The following is a 24,350-nucleotide window of genomic DNA, read 5'->3' on the forward strand; positions in this document are numbered from 1 at the left end:
AGGAAACTGACGTCAGCGCGCCGGGAGGGACTTATATGACCTTGCTGACATCACGTACGTGGACGACGTCAGATCGGGGCCACGTGGCCTTGTCCCCCGGCACGCAGAGGTGCTGCTGCAAAAAATTACAGATCCAGTCTTACGCCTGGGGATATTCTAAGTTAAGGAATCTGCGGTTAGATGTCTCTATTAGATGCACATGTTACAACAGAATACTTAAAAAGATCCTGATGGAACATCAATCTGGCTTCCTGTCAGTCAGTGGAAAGTATTTTTTCCTCACTCTCCACTCTGTGGGGCTTAGCTACTGTCCATGACTGTGTTTGCTACTTGTAGAGCACTACTGCAGCTGTCTACTATGCCATCAAGTTATTTCACAACTCTTGTCTTCAATATCTCAGTATTTAGCCATCTCTGGTACTCAACACCCATTTGGACACCAATGAGGTTTTACATGGTACCAAGGTTGTTACCTTATCCAGCACGAGCATCTTCCAAAACTATTCCAGCCATCTTTTGCCGGCCTCAATGACAAACATGCTATGGTTGTCCCTCCAGTTTTGCTGATGATCTCCATGGTATCCTTCTTATTATTACCTCTGCTAAGTCAATTTACGTTTGATTCTCCAGATCTGTAGGTTCTAGCCCGTCCTCATCGATAACTCATTTTGGGGGTTTTTAAGACAAAAAAGGCATACAGCTGCTGCTGCATTTTCCCCACCCATCTCCATAACCAGATTAGGCATAAGGCTATTGTCTTGCCTGAGCATTTATTTTATTTATTTATTTATTTTAGAGGTTTTATATAGCGCTGGCCGGACCCGGGGGCATCAGAGCGCTTTACATATTGTGAGCCAGAAGGTAAAAACACAGGGACCCAAAAACATAGCAGTATCGTATATACACAGCATATCAGTCAACATATGGGGGACTTCAGGAAGATAAATCTGGGAAGACAAAAAAACACCATACTGTGGAGAAAATGGTAATTGTAATTACATATCATTTATCATCACACACATGATATGTGATCAGATTTAGTGCGATCCCAAATTTCCTATAGTCCTTCTGAAAATTCTGGGGCTGTTGTGTTTCACTATGCATTCCCTAAATGACCTGGTATCATCCACTGGTTCATCAAAGGCTATGCCACAAATGTCTCTACTCGCAATTGCTGATACAACCTTGTGCATTAATGCACAATATCCTATACTTATGAGTTCTACATCTATTGTGCATTTTGATAGTGTGCATCTAAGGCATACATTCAACAAGCATTTACAATGCAATGGTCTCGGCATTGTTAAAGTTAGAGCCATTGGCATTGCTAATGACATTATTTTTTTTAATGTTTTTGTTTTGAAAGCCTCTAGGCCGAGACCTAAAAAGGGGGGACACGTGTGCTGACAAAGCTTATGGATCTGGCTGAAGTATTCGGTTAAGTGTTTGTTAATAGTTGAGCAACTTTACGTGTGCTTGCCCCGGCTGACCTAGAAAGAAAATCCCAGGCTGAAGCAGTCATGAGCTACAATAATATTGAAGCAGGTCCCCTTGTCTAAACAGTCTTGATTAGAAAAGCTAAACTTAGCTCACACATGCAAAGAAGAGTATTATGAAAAGAATTCAGAAGATGAGAAGAAGTTTGCATTGCAAGTGGTGAATGTAAAAAGTAGACAGGGCAAATTTTATGTCACTCCATCCCTCACTTACAATTATAACATGGGGTTGTGCTACACCCTTGCCCACACTAACCCCAGTACTGCGTAATTGGAATGGCCCGGCATCCTTTGCGAATATCCACAAAGTCATAACTCCGTGGGTGCTGTCTTTCCTTTCTTTCCCACCCCTAACTCTCTCAGAGGATGCATACCCCATCCCCTCTAAGTGCCTGTCCCAAAAGAATGCAGAGATCACTGCAAATGTTGGTGAAATTATGCACTCTTAAGTGCCGTTTTTACAGGCAAATCTAAACCGACACCGTACCAGGTTTTGCATGTAGACTTTGAAATGCTTTATTTTTATGTATTCAAGTAAACCAACTTTGATAATCTGCCCCTTGGTAAAGAGTCTAGGGTTGTGTAAACGCACCTGGGCTGGAAGGAACCTTTGACTTGCAGATTGCACGCAGATGCCTGCTTCAGAAACATTAATCCACTGAGCTATCTTAATTGCTGTACATGCCAAACATTACTCCCTGTAGCAGCCCTGCGCAATTACCGCTATACCAAGACCACGTCCAAAGCTCGTTCCCTTGTCTTAAAAATAATTACCTTATGTCTGGAAGGTATTGGAGTGTAAAACGCACACGCTGAGTGAGGTAATATTTAACTTGAAGGGTCGTGACAAACGCACCAGGCATGGAGAATCAGAAATGAAGTTGCATCGGGAGCAAGATGTTCATATTTAACATTCTGCAATCTGTGGTACGATGTTATCTTGTGAGTGTCTGTTTCCCGCAACGGGAATGGCAGTGCGCTGCGCGAGATGGGGCTGACTGGTACTTAGGAATTCATTGTCCATAACGGGGAGTGGTGCTACATGCTACTATGCAAAGTGAACAGTTGGAGAGGGCTGATTACTTACAGAGCACGGCATGTTGTGTGGATTAAATTGCACTGCGGACAGCTAGTCCAGACAGACGCTATTGTAAAGAGTAATATGCTTTCACTTATCGCGGCCAGTGTCTGGCCACAATAATTGAAAAAAAAAAAAAACCACAGTGCTGTTATCAGCGCCGCGCGCCCCTCTGGAGACTCCCCCTGCATTCCAGAGAGGCGCGCGATGCGATCCGGTCTGCCATGCAATGCTGTGGAGACAAGACCTGGCCGCGCGCACAACGTTATCCTATGGGGAAACGCTGCGCGCGGCCAGGTCTTGTCTCCCTTCGTCGTACTCAGACTGCTGAGACGCCGACTATAGTTCTCTGGCGAGAACGCGCTTTCAGCGCATTACTAGCCGAGACCTAAAAAGGAATAGTGGCTTTAATTTGAGTATGCAAGTGAATGTCCTTGTTTCATCTTCAGATGTTACATCATGCTTCAAAAAAGTATTTTCTCAAAATAATAAATTATCAAAATGATCGCTCACAGCTCACAAGGGGAGAGAGAAGCTTCAGATTCCAGACAAGAAAAGCTTTTCTAAATACAACTGTATTAAAGTTGTTACCAGACAAAAGACCCCTCCACACAGACACAATGTAGTCTGGTACTGCAGACAGGCTTTCAACGGCAAAATGTAAATGAAGATCAGATACATGATGACAAACATTTACTGGACCCTCTCAGAATAGCGAACGTTTGTCACTGATGTTTATTAGCAAGAACCAGATGAAAGGGTATCTCCACAATGTAACACGTTGCCTGCAGTGGCAGATGCCAACGATTGGGGGAGTGGGGGGGAGGGAGCTGGGCAGCGGAATGCGAAAAAAAAACCTAGGTACTACCGCCCTCTCTCCTCCAGCATCTGTCGTCTGTCCACAAGGCAGGAAGCACATAGGCTCCCAGTCTCCCCCAGCCAATCACGACACTGCTGTCACCATCATGACAGCAGTGCCGTGATTGGTCTGAGCGCCGTAATTCAGACAGGGACTGGGAGCCCGTGAATGTTCGCCACCCAGGCTGTGCAATACAGGCTGGTTTAGAACATCCTAAGTGCGCATGACTGTTTGGCTGGACCAAGACAGCCGGCCAAACGGTCATGCGCACTTACCGTGTCCGCCACTCCCCCCCCCCCATGTTCTGGCCACCACACACCACACTTAAGCCAGTACAGAACAATAGAATGATAATAACATTGCCGTATCATTTTATTGTTCCTTTCTGAACTGCTCAGAGAGCAGTGGGGCGGAGCTCCACCGCCTTAGCTCACGAGCCGCCGTTGGTTGCCAGCTGTTATATTTTGACATTATGTTTATGCATAACCACTACTATTCCTTTGGTATTTGCAATACTATTTGTACATATACTCTGCATTTGAATTGGCTATGAATAAAGACTTTTAAATATAATAGTGTGAATGCTCACTTTGGGGGGAAAGGGTGGCAGTAACCTGCACAAAAATGAAGATAATTCTTGTGTAGTCTCTTATATCTTTGTCAGAGGCCTAACACACACTGTTTCCCAGTAAGTTTAAGAGGGATAGGTTTGTCATAACTGGTCTTTTTTCTCCACTATTACTGGTAAACTGGTCTACCTATTATGTGAGAGCTAAAGGAAATCTACCGGGCCATGATTAGGGAAGACCCGAATATTGCAACAAAGCGGCATCCCAAAGGGGCTCTTAAAATTCTGCGTCAGAGAGTTTTGATGAATTGAGGTTTTTAGATGAATTCAGAGAGAATTTTATAGACATTGGAGCAAATTAGACATGATACATAAATAGGCAAGTTCTTTTTGTATTGGTAATTAAAATCAAACAATAAAACCTCATAATAAAACAATGGTATGTCATTAGATGGCACTAATCAGGCAGTAATCTAGGTGATGGGAGCAATGGGCCTTTTTAAGCTGCACTTTCACAGAAGATTATTGACAAAACAACTTCACAATTTTCCATCGAAGAGGAGCCTTTTCCATGGGTTTTTGGGTCCCATAGAAAGCATACATTTTGTCTGGTTTTGCAGCGCACAGAACAATTACTTGCACATCCACCAGAATACAAGCAACATATTTCCTGAACTGTTACCAGTACTTGTGCTAAAGTTTGAAGTTTGAAATGCAAAAGGAGGAGAAACTGATCCAGACTACAAATATGCAGAATGTGCAAAATCTGCCCTTTTTGTGACCAGAAATTAGGACATAAAAAGGCTGCACTCCCACTTAAGGGGGCAGCACTTCAAGTATATCTGAACATCTGCAAAATACAATGTAGATACTAACTAATTACCAGAAGAATTTGCAACAATTGTAGTGCATAGCCACTCAAATAATCAAAGAGTATCTCTGGAAGGGGTGAGGGGCAGTCTGATTTAAGAGTAATGGTGGTTGTCTGAGGAATGGCTTTCCCTTTCGGGAGTGATGTGTGACTTTTGAGATGGAAGACAGATAGGCAAATCATAAATAGGGTAGGAAATGTGCATTTGAGGCTGTGCTCAGGCTGGAGCGCACGCTTAGCAATTCTTTGAAGCATCTTTTCTGGTTTTGAGATTATAGATCTGAAGAAGAAGAGACCGACAAAAATAATTAATGAAGAATAGTTCCTGCCATGAAGGTTAGAAAAGCCGTAGCTGACATAAGTCTGCACTTTATTCAATATTAAAGTCCAAATACATGACATCTGCAAAGATTTGCCTTATTGAAATCCCATCAGTCTTCATTCTGAAAAAGTACAACTTCAATCATCTGCCAAATCTTTGTGTGATGTTGGTGAAGAGGAACATATTCTATGAAGTAACCAATAGCACCATTTCCGAGATTCCCTACACAATAACTTACATTGTGTGTTGTTTCAGAACATACTACTTTGTGTGATGAGTTGTCAATTTGAACAAGAAGTGAAGGAGGTCAGATTTCATCTGGAGTCTGGCATTGCTTTATTTATGTGCTTCAGACAGACTGCATTTAAAATGACGCAGATTTTGGTGCAAGTGGGAAACACATGGCACATGAAATATGAAATGAGGCCTAGTCAAATGCTTTTTAAAGGGGCACTTTTTTGGTGCAAGCAAAGTGAAAGAGATGAAATGAGGCCTAGTCATTCTGAAATGCTTGTGCTGAATTAACGTGTTTTTTGCAGTGTAGAGAAAACTCATGATTTCAGTGGCCTTTTTAGCTTTGAAGATAATCATGGAATGTGTTCTCTCTTCCCAGCTCTTTTTCTTGTAATCTACACCCCTGTTCCTGTCTTAAGAGACTTTGGCTCTGTTGCATATTTAGACCACGTATATTCAGTTCATAACACATCTTCTTATAGTGTGTTAATTAACCATGCACCATCACTACACGGGGGCAAAACACTTTTTGCATGAAAAGCTATCTAAGACAGTAGAGCATGTTGCTATGCATATGTATTAACTGTGTGCGCTTTGAAAATGTACACTAGTGCATATTTATGCTATGTTGTATATAGCACATTTTTGGACATGTTGTGCACAAATGAATAGAAAAGATGCTTTAAACTAATAGCTTTTGCTAGGTAATCATTTATACAGGGTACTAGTATGGGGGAGGTAAAACATAATGGGTTTATTTACATAAACATTCATACTCTTTTTATGTTTGTTTTTGTTTATGGGCCCACCATTAAATGGATGCCTAAGAATCCAGCATGGCTGAGAATTTTGACGCATGCGCAGGACTGCCAAGTGCCTCAAGTAAAGACACGAAGGAGTCAAGGCCACAGTGAACTGTGCATTCCTGTTATTGTGCCAATGTACCAGAGTTTGTAGAAAGTATCCTTCCTGCATGCAATGTGAAAGTAAGAAAGAAATGGACTGATACATTTTTCTGCCTTAATGTTGCATATTTGTAGAGTTAATGCTGGTAAAACATTAGACTGTATTAAGCATTAACACTTGCTTTGTTAAAACTGATATGGGTTGGATTTGCAAATGAGAACAGGATGATGAGACCCTCGTGCCATCTATGCTAACCAATCACATAACGAGCTTTACTGAGAACTGCAACTTTATTAGTATAGTCAGCCAAGAATTAGAGTATAAATAATGACCTTTTAGGGGGCGTGTGGGCTTCTCTTTAACCCAGGGGACCTCTGTCTGAGAGGGAGGAGAAGAGCAGTAGTAGATGAGATCAGACATCATATGGGTTATGTATGCGAACGTCACGGGTGCAGTATGGGGGGGGAAATTGCGTCCGAGGAGAGACAGAGGGAGGTGGGGGGCATAGGCTAGCCTTGCACTTCTTATTTTTGGCAAGGCAGATCACATTCCTCTGAGGACTTGTGAAGGAGGGACATTTTCAAGGAGCAGCCTTTCTGTCAGGTGATGGAGAGGGAGAGAGACCGATTGAACAGACCAGGGCAGAAGGATTAAAATTTAGATGCTAAAGCTTTAAGTTTATGCTTTGACTAATTAATTAGTTTTGAAAAGATCGTATGCATTTATTTCTCTTTATGGAAATATTTTGCCTATTATTAATTATTGATTAGCCTTGCATAATTCACTCATGAATCATATTTTCCAGAACTTTTTTTTAAAGAATTCTAATTTACATTTGATTGCCTCACTCCTTCCTGTATGGAATGCTTTGTTTGCCACCTATAATATGTTCTGTATTAATTCTATTTTTCCTGCTTTCCAAGTTCTGTAACCTGATTGATGTTTGACTAATGAATAATGGGTCAGAGAACCTTAACTTTTAACTAGAAAATAAAACCCTTTAAAATACTCACCAACTCTCTTTATTGGCTTAAATTTCATTTGTACTGTGATTTTTCATGTTTATGTAAAGTCTCCTGAAGGTGATACATGGTGTCAAGGGCTCAACGCCTTTTCAGCGGTAAAATAGAAGTAAATGAGGTTTGGCATTGAGAAATTACCGAGAAATTACCGCTGTATCAGAAGCACCATGCTGGCTACCGTAGAGTCAAAGGGCTTCTTAGTGAAAATGCCACTATTCTCACCACTAGTACTGAACTGCTCCTCCAACTCGTCACTTCTGTAATTAGATATAAGGCACACTTCAGCATCGAGCACTATGAGCAATGCCTTCCTTATGGTCATCTGATGAGATGGGGCAGTGAATGTTCTGCATTGATCAGGTTTCACACATTTCACCATTTGAGAAATAGCTTAACTTGCACCAGGGTACAATCACTATTCCCTCCTATTCTCCTTGTACGGCACCCTTTATTCACTTGCTGCTCCTGTGTTGCACATATGTGCATATTATGCACCTATGAACTTATGTAACCTTAGGCGTGCTAAGACTTGAGAACTCACACAGATCATGTTGCCCTTTGTGAATTACCTATGATAATACATTAATACTTTCCACTGAGGATAAGGACAATGTCCCCTTGAGAATCTGTGACACAAAGATTATAGCAGCGCCCTTGTGACAACTCTAGTTCACCAACAAGGTTAACAAAATGTATCACTCACAGGAAATAGATTTTGCCATATATAAAATAAACTGCATTAGCACATACCTTTGTGCTTTTTTGCATCCAGTGTGAAAACATACTGACTATTTGCACTGGCGAGAGCGGTCATCCTAATATTTAATAACCAAACTATGCGCCTCGGCTGTTTTTTATTTTACCAGTGCCCATCCAGATTCCCCGGCTACCAACCCCCTGCAAACCTCTACTTGACTATTCCCATCCTCTTCCCTAGACAACTATATTGGAGCTCATAAACCCAGATATCCTCCACCCCTACACTAATCTGTGCCTATCTTCGACAATCCCTTGGTTTCACTGTTACTCCACTCCAATATCTCTCCATTGCTTTGTCGCCAGGTTTACTTTGTGTAAATCTAAAATATACATGGCTATTGGCACCAGACTTACTGCTCCTATCGCCAGAATTCACCTCAAACCCATCTCAAGCGTCTATATTATTTCACACAGATGTGTCAAATGACTGATATTCTGCATTCAGATTCAGATTTGAGCTTAATTTGTGCAAACAAAAAATGCCATGGCTCATTTTGTTGGGCTCAAATTATGCCTTAGAGTTTGATTTATCCTAAAGCATGTCTGCAAACTCACTAGCAACACAATCTTATTAATCAAGGCTCACTTTTTTGCCCTGCAATAGCAGTCCTAGATGTTTCAGCATCTAGATATTTGCAAAGGTGATCCCAATGTATACAAATAATTTGTATGTGGAAAAAGTGCACCAATATGTTTTGTCTGTCACAGATATGCATCATGAAAATACTGGGGGGCACTGAAGACCTGGTCTGTCTTTATTTTGTTCTCCGCAGACACGGGTCTATTTTTGGCCAGCACAATGTTGTGGCTTCTCCACTTGTGTAATTGAATAAGACTAGCTATGAAACATTAGTGGACATAAAGCCATTACCAGCTTTATTAAGCAATCCTACCTGCAGGTAATGTATGAAAGCATTACTTACAATCATCAAGGGCCATTCGGATGCGGAGATAAATCCATGAGGACCTGCCATTGACACAGACACTGCAAAACAAATCAAGGTAGGGGTCAGGCACAAGAATTCCTACAATCCGAATTGAAATTAAAATTCATCCATCTGGAAGAACAGAAATAGACTAACAGAGTAGATAATTACTTTTTTTTAATAAAGGACATTGCCATTCAGCAGGCAGTAAACTCAGTCCCATCTTAAGCTCTAGAATCACATTAAAGGACGTTAATCACTGCAGAAACTTGTATAAAGGAATGCTTTAGACCTCCTTCCTGAACACATAGATGTCCTGCCAGAGGTTGTGTGGGCATGCATAATCATGTAAGTATCATTAATTTATGTGGGGTCTGCTTCAGTGTATAAAAGGTTAACAAAGGAGGCCCATTGTAGACCAATTTTGCAGAAGCGTACAGACTGCTGTGAAATTATGGCCCACAAATGAGTCATGCGCAAGGACAAGAAGTTTACACACATTTTATGAAGGACTGGCGGAAGGCAAACTGAAGGGTTCTTACAGATGGCCCTATTCTGATTGATTTGAAATAATCCCAATCCTTTAAAGCAACACAGCCCACACCTTCCTGTACAATGGACTGTGGTCCCAGGATAAGCAAGGGTAGCAGCCCAAACAAATCCAACTCTTTCTTCAGGTAACATATCCACCAGTTTACTACTTCCCAGGCAGAACCGATTTTAGTGCTTTTTTAATCTCAAATTGGTTTTTTAGCATTGCTTTTTCCAGAACGCTAGTCCAGAACCCAAGAAGGACTGAGGTTTACGGGGTGCAGAGCATTTCCCCTTTAAAGGCTCATTGTCTACATACTTCAAATATTTCCCACATACTTAATGGGGAGATTATTTCAAGCATTACACCCATCACTTTTCTTTTTGTGAAATGCCTTAAGGGCAATGGGTATCTCCAGACATAGGACATGTGCTCAATCTTGTGTCCATTTCACTGAGGTGTCCAAAGTAATCAGATAATGATCTGGAAATGCTAGTGTTCCCATTCAGAGGAAACTTGGCCTGGTAGTTTGGGTAGGAGTATTTCTACTGGAGCATGACTAAGGTTGCATTTCACATGGCTGGTAACACCCCTACAGAGGCCCAGGAATTCTGCCGCACGCACAGGACTCATAGACCTCGGCGGAGGGTGCACTGGCATCCCCACATCAAAGCGGATCTGGCACAAGTGCGGATCTATTTTCAAACACTGGTGCTGAATGAGTGTGTCTTGCATCACCTTGTGCGATCCACAGCTATTGTATGGGAAAACGCTTTGTTCATTTTGATGTTTCTATACAGATACGGCACTAGGCCAGCCTGATTCTGGGCCGCCGCCCCCCTCTGGTGTATCCGCAAAGTTGGTTTATTACCTTTTGGGGCCCACTTATTGGACCACAACTACTTGCCCGGCAATCACTGATTCCCGAGCGTGTTACCTTGCTAGGGGTTGGCCACCTAGGGGAGTGTAGGCAGCTGGGTGGGGGGGAAGGGGGTCAGTTCACACACTGCAAATGTTCTTGTTTACACTTTAGTTTCACATTGCATGCTGAGTTATCGTCACTTTGCAGTCCTGACAGGGATATATTTCCACAGAGTTTCAATGTCATGGTTAGATAACGTATAGGGGCCCTCAGCCCTCACACAAATGACCTGGAATGTCCGGGGCCTTAATAATACGCGTAAAAGACACCAGGTGATTCACTACCTCCTCCGGCACAAGGTCGATATAGTTTACTTACAAGAGACACACCGCCCCCCCATTGATTTGTCTCGCTTTGGTGCCACTTATAGTAATTACGCTAGACGCACAGCAATACTGATAAACAAGAGAATCCCCTTCACCCTCATTGACGTGACCCGGGATCCAGTGGGCAGATACGTAATAGTCAAGGGAACTCTATACGGCCATAAAGTCACTCTGATTAATGTGAACGCTCCTAATGTTGACGCCTCTGATTTCTTTCACGACCTGAATGCCCGAATTGCGAAACACGATCCTCATGCAATACTTCTAGGGGAGGGGACCTACATTTGTTAATAGACACCACACTGGACAGCTCGTCCAATGCACCAGATGCTAAACCACGTACAAGACGTGCCCTGTGAGATCTTTGTGCCCAGTACACACTGATTGACATTTGGCGGCAGCGCAGTCCCACCCTCACCACCTACACTCATTATTCTGGCCCACACGCCACCTGGTCAAGGACTGATTACTGGCTGCTCTCTCCCAGCGTAGTGGATTGGTTTAGTTCCCTCACCACCCTCCCCAGAACATATTCAGACCACTTCCCAGTGGTCTTGCATTTGCTGCTACCACACCCGGAAGGGTATGAATGACAATGGCGGTTCCCCAGTAAGGCCCTCCTGGATGAAGTGTTCAAGGCCGAAGTGCGCGGGGCAATAGAGGACTATTTCGAACTCAACACGAGCTCGGTTGACACAGCAGCGGTACTGTGGGAAGGTTTCAAGGCAGTCATAAGGGGGGTATGCACCTCCAAGCAGGCCGGAGTGCTCAGAGATCTTCGTCATACATTGGCCCGCATCGAACAAGATATTGCCAAGATAGATTCGCGGCTCGCCCCACTCCCGAATCCGAATGATCGGGCGGAGAGACTCGCCCTTCTGGTGGAATGCAGAGACACGGCAGATAGGGAGATACTATACCTGGGGAAAAATCAGACAGTGCACAGATACGGAGAGGGCGAGCGACCTGGCAGCGTACTGGCACAAATGCTGAGACCACCCTACAGCAAATCCTACATTACGGAATTACACTCCGCTTCCAGTGCCACGATTAACACGTCGGCCATTAGAGATGAGTTCCTGGAATATTACACCACACCATACTCCTCAAGGGCAGACTCTGATGGCACTGCCCAGACTGCTTATTTGGATGAGATCGCGCTGGTGTTTATGGAGAAATATATGCTCGACTTTATGGCAGAGCCCATATCAGTTACCGATGTTTGCGAAGTTCCTCTGCCCCGGGGCTTGACGGCTTTACTGGGGATTTTTATAAAGAATTCAAGGACATACTGGCCCCACAAGAGATTGAGGTATATGCAGAGGCATTAGAGAAGCAAATTCTCCCCCCCCTCCACGCTGCGGGAAGTCGTAATCATACTCCTGCCGAAACCCGACAAAGACCACAAGCAATGCGGTTCATACCGACCGCTGTCTTTATTGAACCTGGACTATAAAATTCTAGCTAAAGTACTTGCTAATGACCTATCACAGCTGATGGAGTATATAATTTCCCCAATGCAGTCTGGCTTTGTTCCCCGGTGTTCCACATCCCTGAATCTCCGCAAGCTGTTCGCTGTGCTACACAGAATACAGCCCGAGGTCCCAGCGGTGCAGTATAACTGGACACAGAGAAGGCGTTCGATTCTTTAGAATGGCCTTTTCTAGTGGTGATGCAATGCATGGGATTGCCCTATGGTTTCATCTCCATGCTCTCCCTGTTATATAGTAAGCCATCGGCGCGGCTCTGTCTGAATAGCACCCTGTCAAGGCAATTTCGGTTGTTTCGTGGGACCAGGCAGGGCTGCCCTTTGTCCCCGCTCTTATTCATCCTAGCCATGGACCCCTTGGTCAGGCACCTCCAGGAACGCGATTTGCATAGAGGACTGCAGATTAATACTGGCCCACTTCTTGCTTCTCTATACGCCGACGATACTATCCTTTACGTCCGGGAGCCGCACATTAATCTGTCTCACCTTATCCGAGAAATCGGCCGATTTGGTAGATTTTCAGGGCTTGGTATAAATTGGCACAAATCAATCATTCTCGCTCACGGCCTGTACTACCCAATGGAAATGCGAATTACCTCTCGAATGGTGCCAAGATTCGGTAAAGTATCTTGGTATACGTATTCATCTGGACACCACTCAAATCATTCGCTTAAATTACGGAAAGACTTTTCAATAGTTGGAGGAACAGGTCACAGATGGCTAAGATTGCTGCTGTCACTGGCTGGCCGGGTGGCTATATTGAAAATGGTGGTTCTTCCCACATTTTTATACCTCTTTAATAATATCCCGATCCCCCTTTCTAATGGTTTCTTCCGCACTTTGCAGACACTCATGACTGACTGGTGTTGGGCGGGAGGAGACCACGAGTCCGCTGGGCCACAATGGCACTACCGTACGACAGGGGCGGGGTCAATGTTCCGGACTTCCACCTATATTATTTAGTAGCTCAATGTCACTATGCGTTTGCTTGGTTCCACCCTGACGCACACATACCCTTCCTACGACCAGAGGCAGACATAGTTCTTCCTGACAAATTATGCAAGGTACTACCCGGGGGCTTTCCACGTGACAGACACGACATACAGTGTCCACAACTGCCTGGGCGTGGGGTATGTTAAAAAAGCACACAGGCGCCACACAACTATACTCCTCCGCCCTGCCATGCCCTTACCCAATGCCAGGTGGTTCCCAATCACGGGGGTGAGGCTTGTACAGAACACGCTGTCCACACTAGATATTACAAAAATAGGAGATCTTTTCCCGGGGGGCCATATTTTTTCAATAGACAAGGACGCCAGGTTTACGGATTGTAACTTCATGACGCGATTACTCCTGAGCCGCATGAAATCTTCACTGCGTGCTACTTTCCCCACATACCCTGTTGAGCCTGACTCTTTCCCTCCACTCACACTGGTATTAGAGACCCCCAGCAGCACACACCTTATTTCTAAAATGTACAAAGCCTGCGCTGGAATGATGCCAGCAGACGACTCCAGCCTCAGACAGGCTTGGGAGGCGGACACGGGATGCACCATCACGGATTAACAATGGGTCAAATGCTGTGAGGCCACCAAGGACATTTCACTTAACAGCCGCCATAAGTTGCTACACTTTAAATTTCTCCGCCGCGCCTACTTTACACCTGCCTTGGCACACAGGATAAATGCCAAAAGACCACACACCTGTTTGAAATGTGCTGCATCACACGCAGAGTTTATACACTTGGCAAGGTCCTGCCCCCACTTGCCATCCTATTGGTCAGAGGTACATGTGACTCTGGGCACGATAATGGGTCTTCCAATAGACCCCATTCCCGAAATATCCCTTTTAGGGTACACTGTGCAGATTCCTAAGAAGTTCAGGAAACTAGCGCCATTGGGGATACTTTTAGCTAAAAGAGAGACTGCCATTCACTGGGGCAGGAAGTCCACTCCTAAGCTACAGGATTGGCTGGGGAGTCTGGCACACTGCAACACAAATGCTGAAATATATATGACAGTCTTATGCCAATGACATGACGACCAAGGGATATTTGGGGGCCACTGCAATCCTACTTTGAGACCACCAAGCAAGCCTCTACCACACAGGCAGATAATGGGTTGGTACCTGAGGGAGTGCTTTCCAAACCCCGGCTCTCCTTTTAAGCGCGGCATGTTGCTTGGGCCGTGCGCCATTAGCTACATATGGGTGGGACTGCTGTTGGGCACCTGAACTCTGGGACTAGGATCGAGGGAGGAGGGTGGGGGATTTGGCCGGGCTGGCCTGGACCACCGCGTTGACCGCCAAAATGCTCCTCACTGTATATGTATCTGTCAGGAACGATTTGATTGACGTGTAAAATGACTATTCGCAATGCAATATAACTATTATGCTTTAAATGGAAAAATAAAGTGTTTAAAAAGTAAATAAAAATATAACACATTTAGAATAAATCCTTCGATTTCAAAAATAAAAAGGCTGCGAACAGCTCGTGCATAACCAAAATAGCTGCGCCTCCCTGGTCAACTTGCTGGCAAATCAAATATGCCACCGCCAGTAGCGTAGATTCTCTGCTGTGGTTCCTCCTAAACCCATTTTGGGAAGGTTCCAGAAGTTTCAAAGACTCTGAGAAATTGAGCCAACTACTCGTTAATATGCTTCTCCAGGATTTTAGCTGGGGCCGGCAGCAGGAAGATGGGGTGCGATTTTTTTTTTTTTAAATGACCTGAATCCCCATTTGGCTTTTTCTTGAGGGGTAGACAACCGCCTCCTTCCAACACTGTGGGAATACTCCAGACTCCAAGACTTGGAATAAACTTTCTCAAAGGCTTCTGCAATTGGCTCAGGGGCCAACTGCAATACCTTGGACAGACAGGGGTCATCCGGCGATCCTGAAGTAATTTGCCCTAAAAGGGTTTTGATTTTAGCCAATAGCAAGGGAGCGAACTGAACCAAATGACTGTTGGTAGGCTGACCATCGCCCTTCACAGAAGAGGCCGCTTTCCCAAGAGAACTCAGCCACCTTATCACGAAAATATTAGGAATTCTCCAGAGTTGTTGTGTTTGTGGGGGGGGGGGGGGGGGAATTGCTAACCATTTTCAATAGTTCCTTCGGAATATTAATAGCAGATATCATCTTCAGCATAAAATAGGAAGATTTAGCCTAAAAAAAAGTTATTTTATATTTTTGAATTCATTCTTTGTGTTTGCTCTTTTTTCCAAATTCGATGCCATTTTCCACCTCTCTGGAAACTATGGGTTTGTGTGCCCTTAAACACTCTGCTTCCACCTGTTTAATGCCTCCCCTTATGAGATTACAGACGCACATCAGATAGTGCTGTCAGGTGGCCTACTCACCTCTAGCTACTGCCTGCCATTTGTGGCCAGGAAATGACAATCACCTACATTGAACCCTCTGTCTTTGTCTGCTACATGCACAGTATTCTGCTCATCCACATCTATCACCAACACGCAACCAACTCCCTCATCCAGGGTTCCAGCAGGAGCACATATATGTTCCATGCACTTGGTATTCTCCTTAATGCTAGGGACATTGTGATTAGTTTTACACCGGACCTGTGAGTAGATTTCGAGTTGAATCCTGGTCTCATGTACCGACCCTGCAATGGGAGGAGGCGAGAACTGAGAAAAAGCAACATTAGGTGAATGAAAGGAGGATCACTAAGCCAATGATGTGCACCAGAATGTGGCAAGGACCCATGACAATCACACCATTATGCTCGGCACTTGGTCTGAAACACATTACTGATGAGACAGGATAAAAATGAAGGTCAATCTGCACACCAGGGTCAGACGTGAAAAGCAACAGTGTTGCACTACATTGTTATAATGCTAGGGTAGGCAATGTCAGCCCCGCAAGGTTACATACAGCTAGGGAAATACTCTGCCACTGGCCAGATCTCTGAGAAATCAGTATGTAGTTTATGTGTAACATGAGCCAATACCGCTCTAACAATTCCTTGTTTTCTGATGTAGCTGGTCAGAAGTCTACAACATGATAGGATATGTCTACAAGCAGGGGAGGATAACCTATATGTGATCAACAATGTTAACCATGTGCGAGTCAGATCCTTCAGATCAAGCCATGAGTTGCAAGCATCAGGAATTCTGTCACCGCACCTCTGCATTTAGATCACCCGCAAAGGGTTTAGATCAGCAAAAAACAGATCAACAGCAAAGTGTACAAGACGCCTGCTTATATGCTGCCTCTTAACCATTGAATAATAAAGGGATAATGACCCCTTCTCTGGCCTGGTTGTAAATGCTGAGACAGTCTATTCCCATATTTCCCTCAGCACCTGCTCACTGCATGATGCCAAGGCAAGGCCTGTTGCTCGGATGTCTACAATTTTTCTGTGAGGGCAGTTACTGCATCTGAAGCCTCATAAACTAACAGGAGGACATGGCAATCTACATTTTCCCTTAAGGGTGTGCTCAACTATGTATGTCAGTTAAAGACAATCCCTGCCAGCAGGCAGGCTTTTGATACTCCACTTGTTGCTGTGAAGCACTCCAGGAGGGCCTCCATGCACCAACAAATGTGCGGAAGGAAGCTGCTTGAGGAAGGTGTCACAGCAGGAAGTAGGAAAGGAAGAATGCACAAAAAAAAAATCAGCAAATGGGCACTAGAAAAGTCCCTTAGCATGGATTTTCTATTTTAAGAGCAAATGCTATATGCTTATTTTACCTGAGGATTCCCAGCTTGACATCAGGGAATTTTCAAAAAACATCTTAATCTACACAACATCCAATGCTGAAGAATCTAGATTTTACTTTTTCCTGCTGTGGTGTTGATGTTACTTTTGAAAAAACGAATAGAGGTTTGCTGAACTCAGGAAAATCTGCCTGCAGCAAGCCATAAAGACATTGAGAAGCAGATGGATCTTTGCCTCAATAAGAAAACGTATAAAAATGTTTTAAAAAGACTGAAACACTATGTGTGTCAACCACTGTTTGTAAGAACCTGCCTCTGTTAATAATATACCAAAGTAAGGTATAGTGAGCACAGAGTCCAGTGGATCCCCAAAGGTCGACAGAGGTAAACGTAGATAATACCTTACTCTCGATTTGTGGTAGTGTGGGCGAGTAGTAAGGCTTTATCAGAAGGTAGTGTTAAGCATTTATTGTACACACTCAGGCAAGAAATGATGGCACACTCTGAAAGACTGAACTCAGACCAATTTGTCTGTATAAAAATATTATTTAGCTGTATTTTATTTCTAGAACCAAGCCAGGTATGGTGCAGGAAAGTGAAACAATACTTTGCAAGAATAATGAAGTTGAACACAGTTAAAATGCAGTAGAATGCAATTGATTTGTTTACAGGTAAGTCAACAGTGAACATTACTTTTCAGTTACTATTGTAACTGCTTTACAGTTACTATTGGTATTACTATTTCAGTTACTTTTCAGATTACTTTTCCTACTCAGTGTGGGATACCTAAATACCATACTGGGACATTTCCTGGACAAAGGTAAGTAATGCAATTTGTTATCACAACACACTTGTATGCTTGGTCATAGAATTCCAACTCCACACTTAGAATTAGAACCTTTTACAGAAAAGCAGTCTATGAAATTCAATCAGAGGAAATGAAGTTATCAGTTTAAAGGTAAGTACTTAGCCTTGGGAGATGGGTTTCTGGGGTTCGAACAAGGGTTTCCCCAAGGTCAAGGATGCACTCTCAAAGTACCCTCAGTGGCACTTGGGCGGCCTGGTGCCGAGGGCCAATGTTATCCAACTTGGGATAGAGGCCTCCGGTTGGTGGCTGCTCACGAGCAGGTTGTGGGAGCAAAGCTCCTGGACTTAAGCTCAGGGCAAAGTGGGTTCAAGTAGGCCCCCAAAGTGCACCCAGGACGGCACTAGGGCAGCTGGATGCAGGGTGCTGTTTTGTCATTGGGTGCCCTGTTACTTTCAATGGGCTTTCTTGGGTTTGAACAAACACTGCAGGCTGAGGCACGAAGATCTTCCAGAGGCAACCACCAGTTGGAGAGGTACGTTGGGATGCCGGGACACCATCTGTTGGGCCGCCCAAGACCCTGGGGCTCCAGGTGCAAGGGTTTCTTGGCGTCAGATTCTTCTTACCGTCTCCGGTAAGGGGATCTTCTAGGAAGGGGTTGCAGGTGTCGCCGGGAGACTCGAGGAAGGTCGGGGATCACCAGATCCCAGGCCAGGATTGCTGGGGAGACTTCCTTGTGGTGTTGGGTCACTTGAACACGTGCTGTGGGCGTTGGGTGCACAGAGCTGCAGACTCGCGGATTTGGCCGGAGCCCGAGTCTGTTGGTGAGCAAATTTGGTGCTCATGGGAGACAAAGTCTGGTTGGGGAAGGCAGGGCAGGTCCTACAGGTTCTGGGGGGCTGCAGGACACACCGGGATTTTGCTGGATGAGGTGGAGACAGACCGGTAGGGATAGGACCAAATCAGTTGGTGTCCTCCTCTGCTTCTTTCAGCAGAGCTCTTAGGTCCTTCTTGTTTCTTCTTGTCTGAGGAGGCAATGTTCAGGGTTGCCCCTAAATAGTAAATTTAGGAATGTTTCAGGTACATAAAGGTTGGGATCAATGTTTCTTGTGAGAGGGGGGTGTAATCCTCACTCTGGTTGGCTGGGTATCCCCATATATTCAAGATGGTGGGAACTGAGAGGTGTGCTTTACCTGGCATCCCTATCCTGAGGGGTGGGGTTGGCAAAGGTGTGGACACCTCTCCTAACTCTTCCCGCAGATTCTCCCACCCAAAGGGGAGGTCAGAACTGGAGGGGGCCGGTTGCTGGTCTTAAAAAGGCTTTTGAAGCTTTTTTTAAGCTTTAAAGCTTCGCCTTTGTGGACACTGTCCATCCTAGGGGAGGAGGTTTGGCACCTGGACTCAGGATTTGCTTTGTTTCAGGACCCCGAGAGCGGAAGGCTCTCGACCCAGGGGTCAAGAAAAATGTCAGGTGGTGGCAGCTGGCAAACAGTCACTCAGCCATTGTAGGAAGCTGGCTCTGTATATACTATACCAAAATAAGGTGCATTGTGCACAGAGTCCAGCGGAACCCCAAAGGTAGGCAGAGGTAAAAGTAGATAGCCCCTTACTCTCCATTTGTGGTAGTGTGGGCGAGCAGTAAGGCTGTATCAGAGGGTAGAATTAAGTATTTGTTGTACACACTCAATCAGCAAATGATGTCCCACACTCAAAGACTGAACTCAGACCAATTTTGTTTGTATAAAATATTGTTAAGTTATTTTATTTCTAGAACCAAGCCAAGCCTGGCACAGGTTAGTGAAATAAATGCTTTGCAAAATATTATGCAGTGTTTACAAGTGAATGCAAGTTGTTTGAAATACAGGTAAGTCAAGGTATTGAAATTACTGTACAGATTACTTTTTTGTTACTTTTTAGATTACTTTATACGTTACTTTTTCTACTCAGTGTGATATGTCTAAATATCAAAGTGGTAGTCACTCCTCACAGCTCTTCCAGCTTTTCTTCCTGGCAGGATTCTTAGTCCTGCAGAAACCTAAAGTTCTGGGGCCAGGGTCAAAATATTTATACCACATTTTCCTTTGAAATTGGTACAAAGTTCCTCTGGAACACATAAAACAGCTCAGCTATACTCAGGCAAGGTTCACCACAGAAGGTGGAGACAGCCTTGTGAGAGGCATCCCCAGTCCATTCAGGTGCAAGCGACAACTCCTCCCACTACTCTTAATGCAGCCAGGACTATTCAGCCTGGCTATAAGTGAACCAGGAAAGGCAGAACACACTTCACCCTCCCCCTTGTGTGAGTCTAGTGTGAATGCACATCCACTGCGCCTGTCACTCCAAACCCAGACAGGGAATACACAATAGGAAGAGGCACACAGGATGGCTAGATAAGAAAATACCTAAAAGTGGTATTTTCAAACACATAATATAAAAATATTTGTTTACTAATAAAAGATGTATTTTTTAATCCTGGGTTCAAGCTTACCAAACTCGAATTTTAGCTCCCACTGGCAAGCTACCTTGGTAAAGTGTTACCAAGCAGCTCCCATGTTAACCTATGGGAGAGATAGCCTTTCAACAGTGAAAATAAAATGCACAGTATTTAACTATTAGGACATGGAAAAATACACCACTACATGTCCTACCTTTAAAATACACTGCACCCGGCCCATGGGGCTACCTTGGGCCTACCTTAGAGGTGACTTAGATGTAAGAAAAGGGAAGAACCTGGCAAGCACTTGCCAGGTCGACATGGCAGTTAAAACACACAGACACTGCAGTGGCAGGTCCGAGACATCTTTAAAAAGATAATTGTGTCGGTGGCACAATCTGGCTCACCAGTAGCATTTGATTTACAGGTCCTGGTAACACACAATGCACTCTACTGGCGACTTAGTAGTAAATTAAATAAGCCAATTGTGGAAACACCAATCCATAAAAAAACAGGGAGGCAAAAAGTCTGGGGGTGAACCTGCTGAAAAAGCTAAGTCTAACAACCACCAACACAAATCCCAAAGAACGAGTCTGATATGCCACATTTGAGCAGGTAGGCACATGGTCAGTCAAAATGTGCTAAGAGATCATTAACTTGGGACAAATTCAATTCATAGAAAATGAAGCCTTAATTTCTTTGTAATATAGAAAGTCATTAATGTATGTAAATAAAGAAATGAAATGGCAACCAGCTCATTAGCAAAGGAAGAAAGATGTATTAAGTGGTGTCTACATACAAGGAAGTAATGATTCGAGATTTGTGATAAAATAGGTTTATGAGACTCTGGGGAAGGAAGATAGATGGCAAATCTAAATACTGTGATTATTATTTATTAGCTTCTGCAAAGGATGATAATTGTATGGTTTAGAATAAAAGTGCCCCAAGAAAAATATGTTTCTGTACATATATCTCTCAATAATGCAAGGCATGCCTGGTCACTGAAGTCTGCAGTAACTGGATAATAACACGTGTACATTTTGCCCAACGTACCAGTCAGATTCCAGTTTTCCTTCTGTTCCGTCTTAAAAGAAACCAGAAAAACATAAGGTCCGTCCTGCCACGTTCTGGCAACAACACCGAGCTGTCAAGATACAAAATTAAAAACTGTGAGAAAACAGGCATAAAATGAAAACATTCAAATGTGTCTCACTTCATTTGCATATGCTGTGTGAAGTGCTAATGGTTAAACCAGTAATGGGCGTAGTTTATTTCACAAACTTGTGGTTAAAATTTCTTAATCTCTGGTGATTCTCTGAAACCCCAAGAGCCCACACTGTACTCTGTACCAAGAAGTGTAGAATGTGTGGCTTTAGGGGACCACAATATTTAGAACCTCATAAAATATATTAATTCAGTCCCAATCAGAAGAGGAAAGAGGATCCAACAAACAAAAGTAAATAATTACAAATTGGCAGTTCAGAAAAAGGGGTCCATGTCTAAGGAGACATTCACGAGCTTGGTGAACACAAAGTTGGCAAACAAAGGTGTTTGCCAACGGAGTTGGCCTAACGGCTAGGGCGCTCGACCTCGGACCTGGGGATCTGGGTTCGAGTCTCGGTAACGTTGCCCAAACCTCCTGTTATTCTGGGCAAATCACTTAATCTTCCCGTGCCTAAAATGAATGTGTGTCTGTCCTCATGCAACGTAACTGGTGCTATGTAAAGCGCTCTGATACCTGATTCGGTTCGGGTCTAGTTCGCGCTATATAAAACTCTGCAAAAAACAAAAAAGGTGGAAGAATTTACTGTTTTTGGGGACTGACTACTTTGAATGGTTGTCAAATAACTGATTCATAAAAGTGACTGTGATGAGCGCAAAAACACTGGCAGTCTGCCTTACGTTTATGACAGCCCGTATCAGGAGATGAATAGAAAAGATAAACAATGCAAACCTGCACCAAATTGAAGATCCTATGCACGCAGGAAGTGAGAAGGTGAGCATCTAAAAGTTTTCTAATGCCAGCAAATGGTTGAAAATGTGCAACTCAAGACAAAAATATTTTTGGACCGTCAGTTTTTCAGTGACCAAAATGTCTATTACTAAAGGTGGAAACGCCACCCTCTGATGGACTTTGAGGCTTACTGTATGGCGGAAAAGCTTATGATCAAGGCCAAAATACACAAAATTCTGATGCTGGGGTCCCGTGACACTAAGAGGGCTAGATTTTGCTCCTCTGTTAATTAGACAAGAGCAAGTTAGCACCTTTGATTATATGGGTTTGCACTCTTTCTTTATAAGGTGCCATACACTGGACAGAATTGTGGAACCTCGAAATGTAAGTGATTTGTCTATAAACTTAGCCAATTCCACAGAAACTGTTCTAAATTAGGAGCTGGGCTTACCAGTATTAGTAGTCACTCAAAGGTGGCCATCAAGCCACTTAAGTGCAGTTTTCTTCTGCCATTGTCAAATAAAAGCCTAATACTAGATAACTGGAGCAATCCCCATTTAGATTGTGTTCCATGAGATGTTGATAAGTTAACACACACGAGGATTTACCTCATTTAGTACATTTATATGTGAATGGCTTTCCAGAAAACAGAAGAGATGGTCACAGATATTACCAGTAAGTATGGTAGTTGTGATTTACAAGAGCTTCACAGAAAAGGGTTTTGATCCTGAAGAAAGTCCCTTGACCTGATTCAGGGCATTTTTAAGCAGACTGAAACATCCCGACCTCCTAACTGGTTCCAACTATTACCTGCATTTTCCCTTTTTTTTTAACCTACCCACCAGTGAAAGAAAAACATTTGTCAACTCGTAGGTATTCATTTCAATTTCTAGCAAGATACCGTACTTCCACATTCAAAGGACGTAGGGTCATTAAGCACTCCCCTATTAAGGGTTGCATCCCACATTGGTTGAACCTCCAATGTGAGGAGGAGCATTATGATGAGGCATGCCATCTATTAGTCAGTATCGGACGGGAGTGGTGGGCAGGAGCGGAGGAGAGATTTCTTACCTGGGCCGCCCAGCCACCGTCTCTCCTCAGTCCTCTTCCTTCTTCTGGTCTCCAACAGCAGCAGGAAGCACCCCGGACCCAGGCTTCCCATAGCCAATCACTATGCTGCAGTGTTGTGATTGGTCGGAGTTCCATGGTTCAGCACTCAGAGGGGAACTGAAAGGCTATGCATGTTACTTACCAGGCTCTATAATGCAGCCTGGTGGGGAACATGCAAAGTGCGTAAGGATTGTTTGACCCACTTACGCCCGGAGAATGGGAAAGATACATGGGGGTGTACAGATAATATCTTCAAATGCCAGCTTCATACTGGTGGAGTACAACTACGTGCACCGACGACACCTCACCACAAAAACTACATATTATTTATCCAATGAGGGCGGCGCAACATGCACGTTAGGCGGAAGAGAAAGAGGAGGCTGAATTCATACAAGTCACATGGAACTGCCTGATCATAAAACCATTCTGACAGGAGGTAGTAGAGGGGACTAATGAGGCCACAGAAAAGGCGACAACTGGATTTTCGACAGGTTCTGTTCGGGCTCCTCCCAATGCCAAAAGGAAGGAGACTTAGTCGGAAACTTATGTCCTAGGACTGGTAATAGCTGAGGGGCTCCACATAAAACAGATTAGAAAAGATGACAGAGTTGAAGACGATTTGCATGTCTGGGCAGCTACGTTGAAAGCTTTGACAGGCCCTGTGGATGCTAGACCGCCTTGAGTGTAATTCTGGGCAAGGGATCCGGGTTTCGAAGCAGGGGGACGTGACTTGTAGCCTGAGACAGAACGATGGAGCACCAGGCAATGACATAGAAGGCAAAGAACCGGTAAAATGGACTAAGGGATCAACGCTGAAGTACCACACAGCTCCAAGTTATGCCTGAGGGGTGAAGGGAGCATAGCGGCAAAAATACTCTTGATGGAGAAATATAGTGAGGACAGAACAGAAAGTGGGATCAGAGGATTGAGTTGTTTCAACCTATACAAGTTTATTGTTTATTGGTATTCAAAAACCTATATATTATGAATCTACAATGCTGCTTTTGAAATTTATGTTTTGGAAAAATCAATAAAGGCTATATGTAACAAAACAAAAACGTG

General features: G+C 43.9%; 1 protein-coding gene across 1 annotated transcript in view; it reads right to left on the minus strand.

Moving 5' to 3' along the window:
* Nucleotides 1-24,350, minus strand: part of TMEM87B (transmembrane protein 87B) — a 376,065-nt gene that overhangs the window by 218,488 nt on the left and 133,227 nt on the right. The window contains exons 8-9 of the mRNA XM_078649037.1: nucleotides 21,278-21,368; nucleotides 9,039-9,100 (exon numbers count right to left, since the gene is read on the minus strand). Coding sequence (XP_078505163.1) covers nucleotides 9,039-9,100; nucleotides 21,278-21,368 — 153 coding nt within the window. The remainder of the gene's footprint in view (nucleotides 1-9,038; nucleotides 9,101-21,277; nucleotides 21,369-24,350) is intronic.

The sequence above is a fragment of the Lissotriton helveticus genome, chromosome 6, assembly GCF_964261635.1.
Source record: "Lissotriton helveticus chromosome 6, aLisHel1.1, whole genome shotgun sequence".
Lineage (NCBI taxonomy): Eukaryota > Metazoa > Chordata > Amphibia > Caudata > Salamandridae > Lissotriton > Lissotriton helveticus.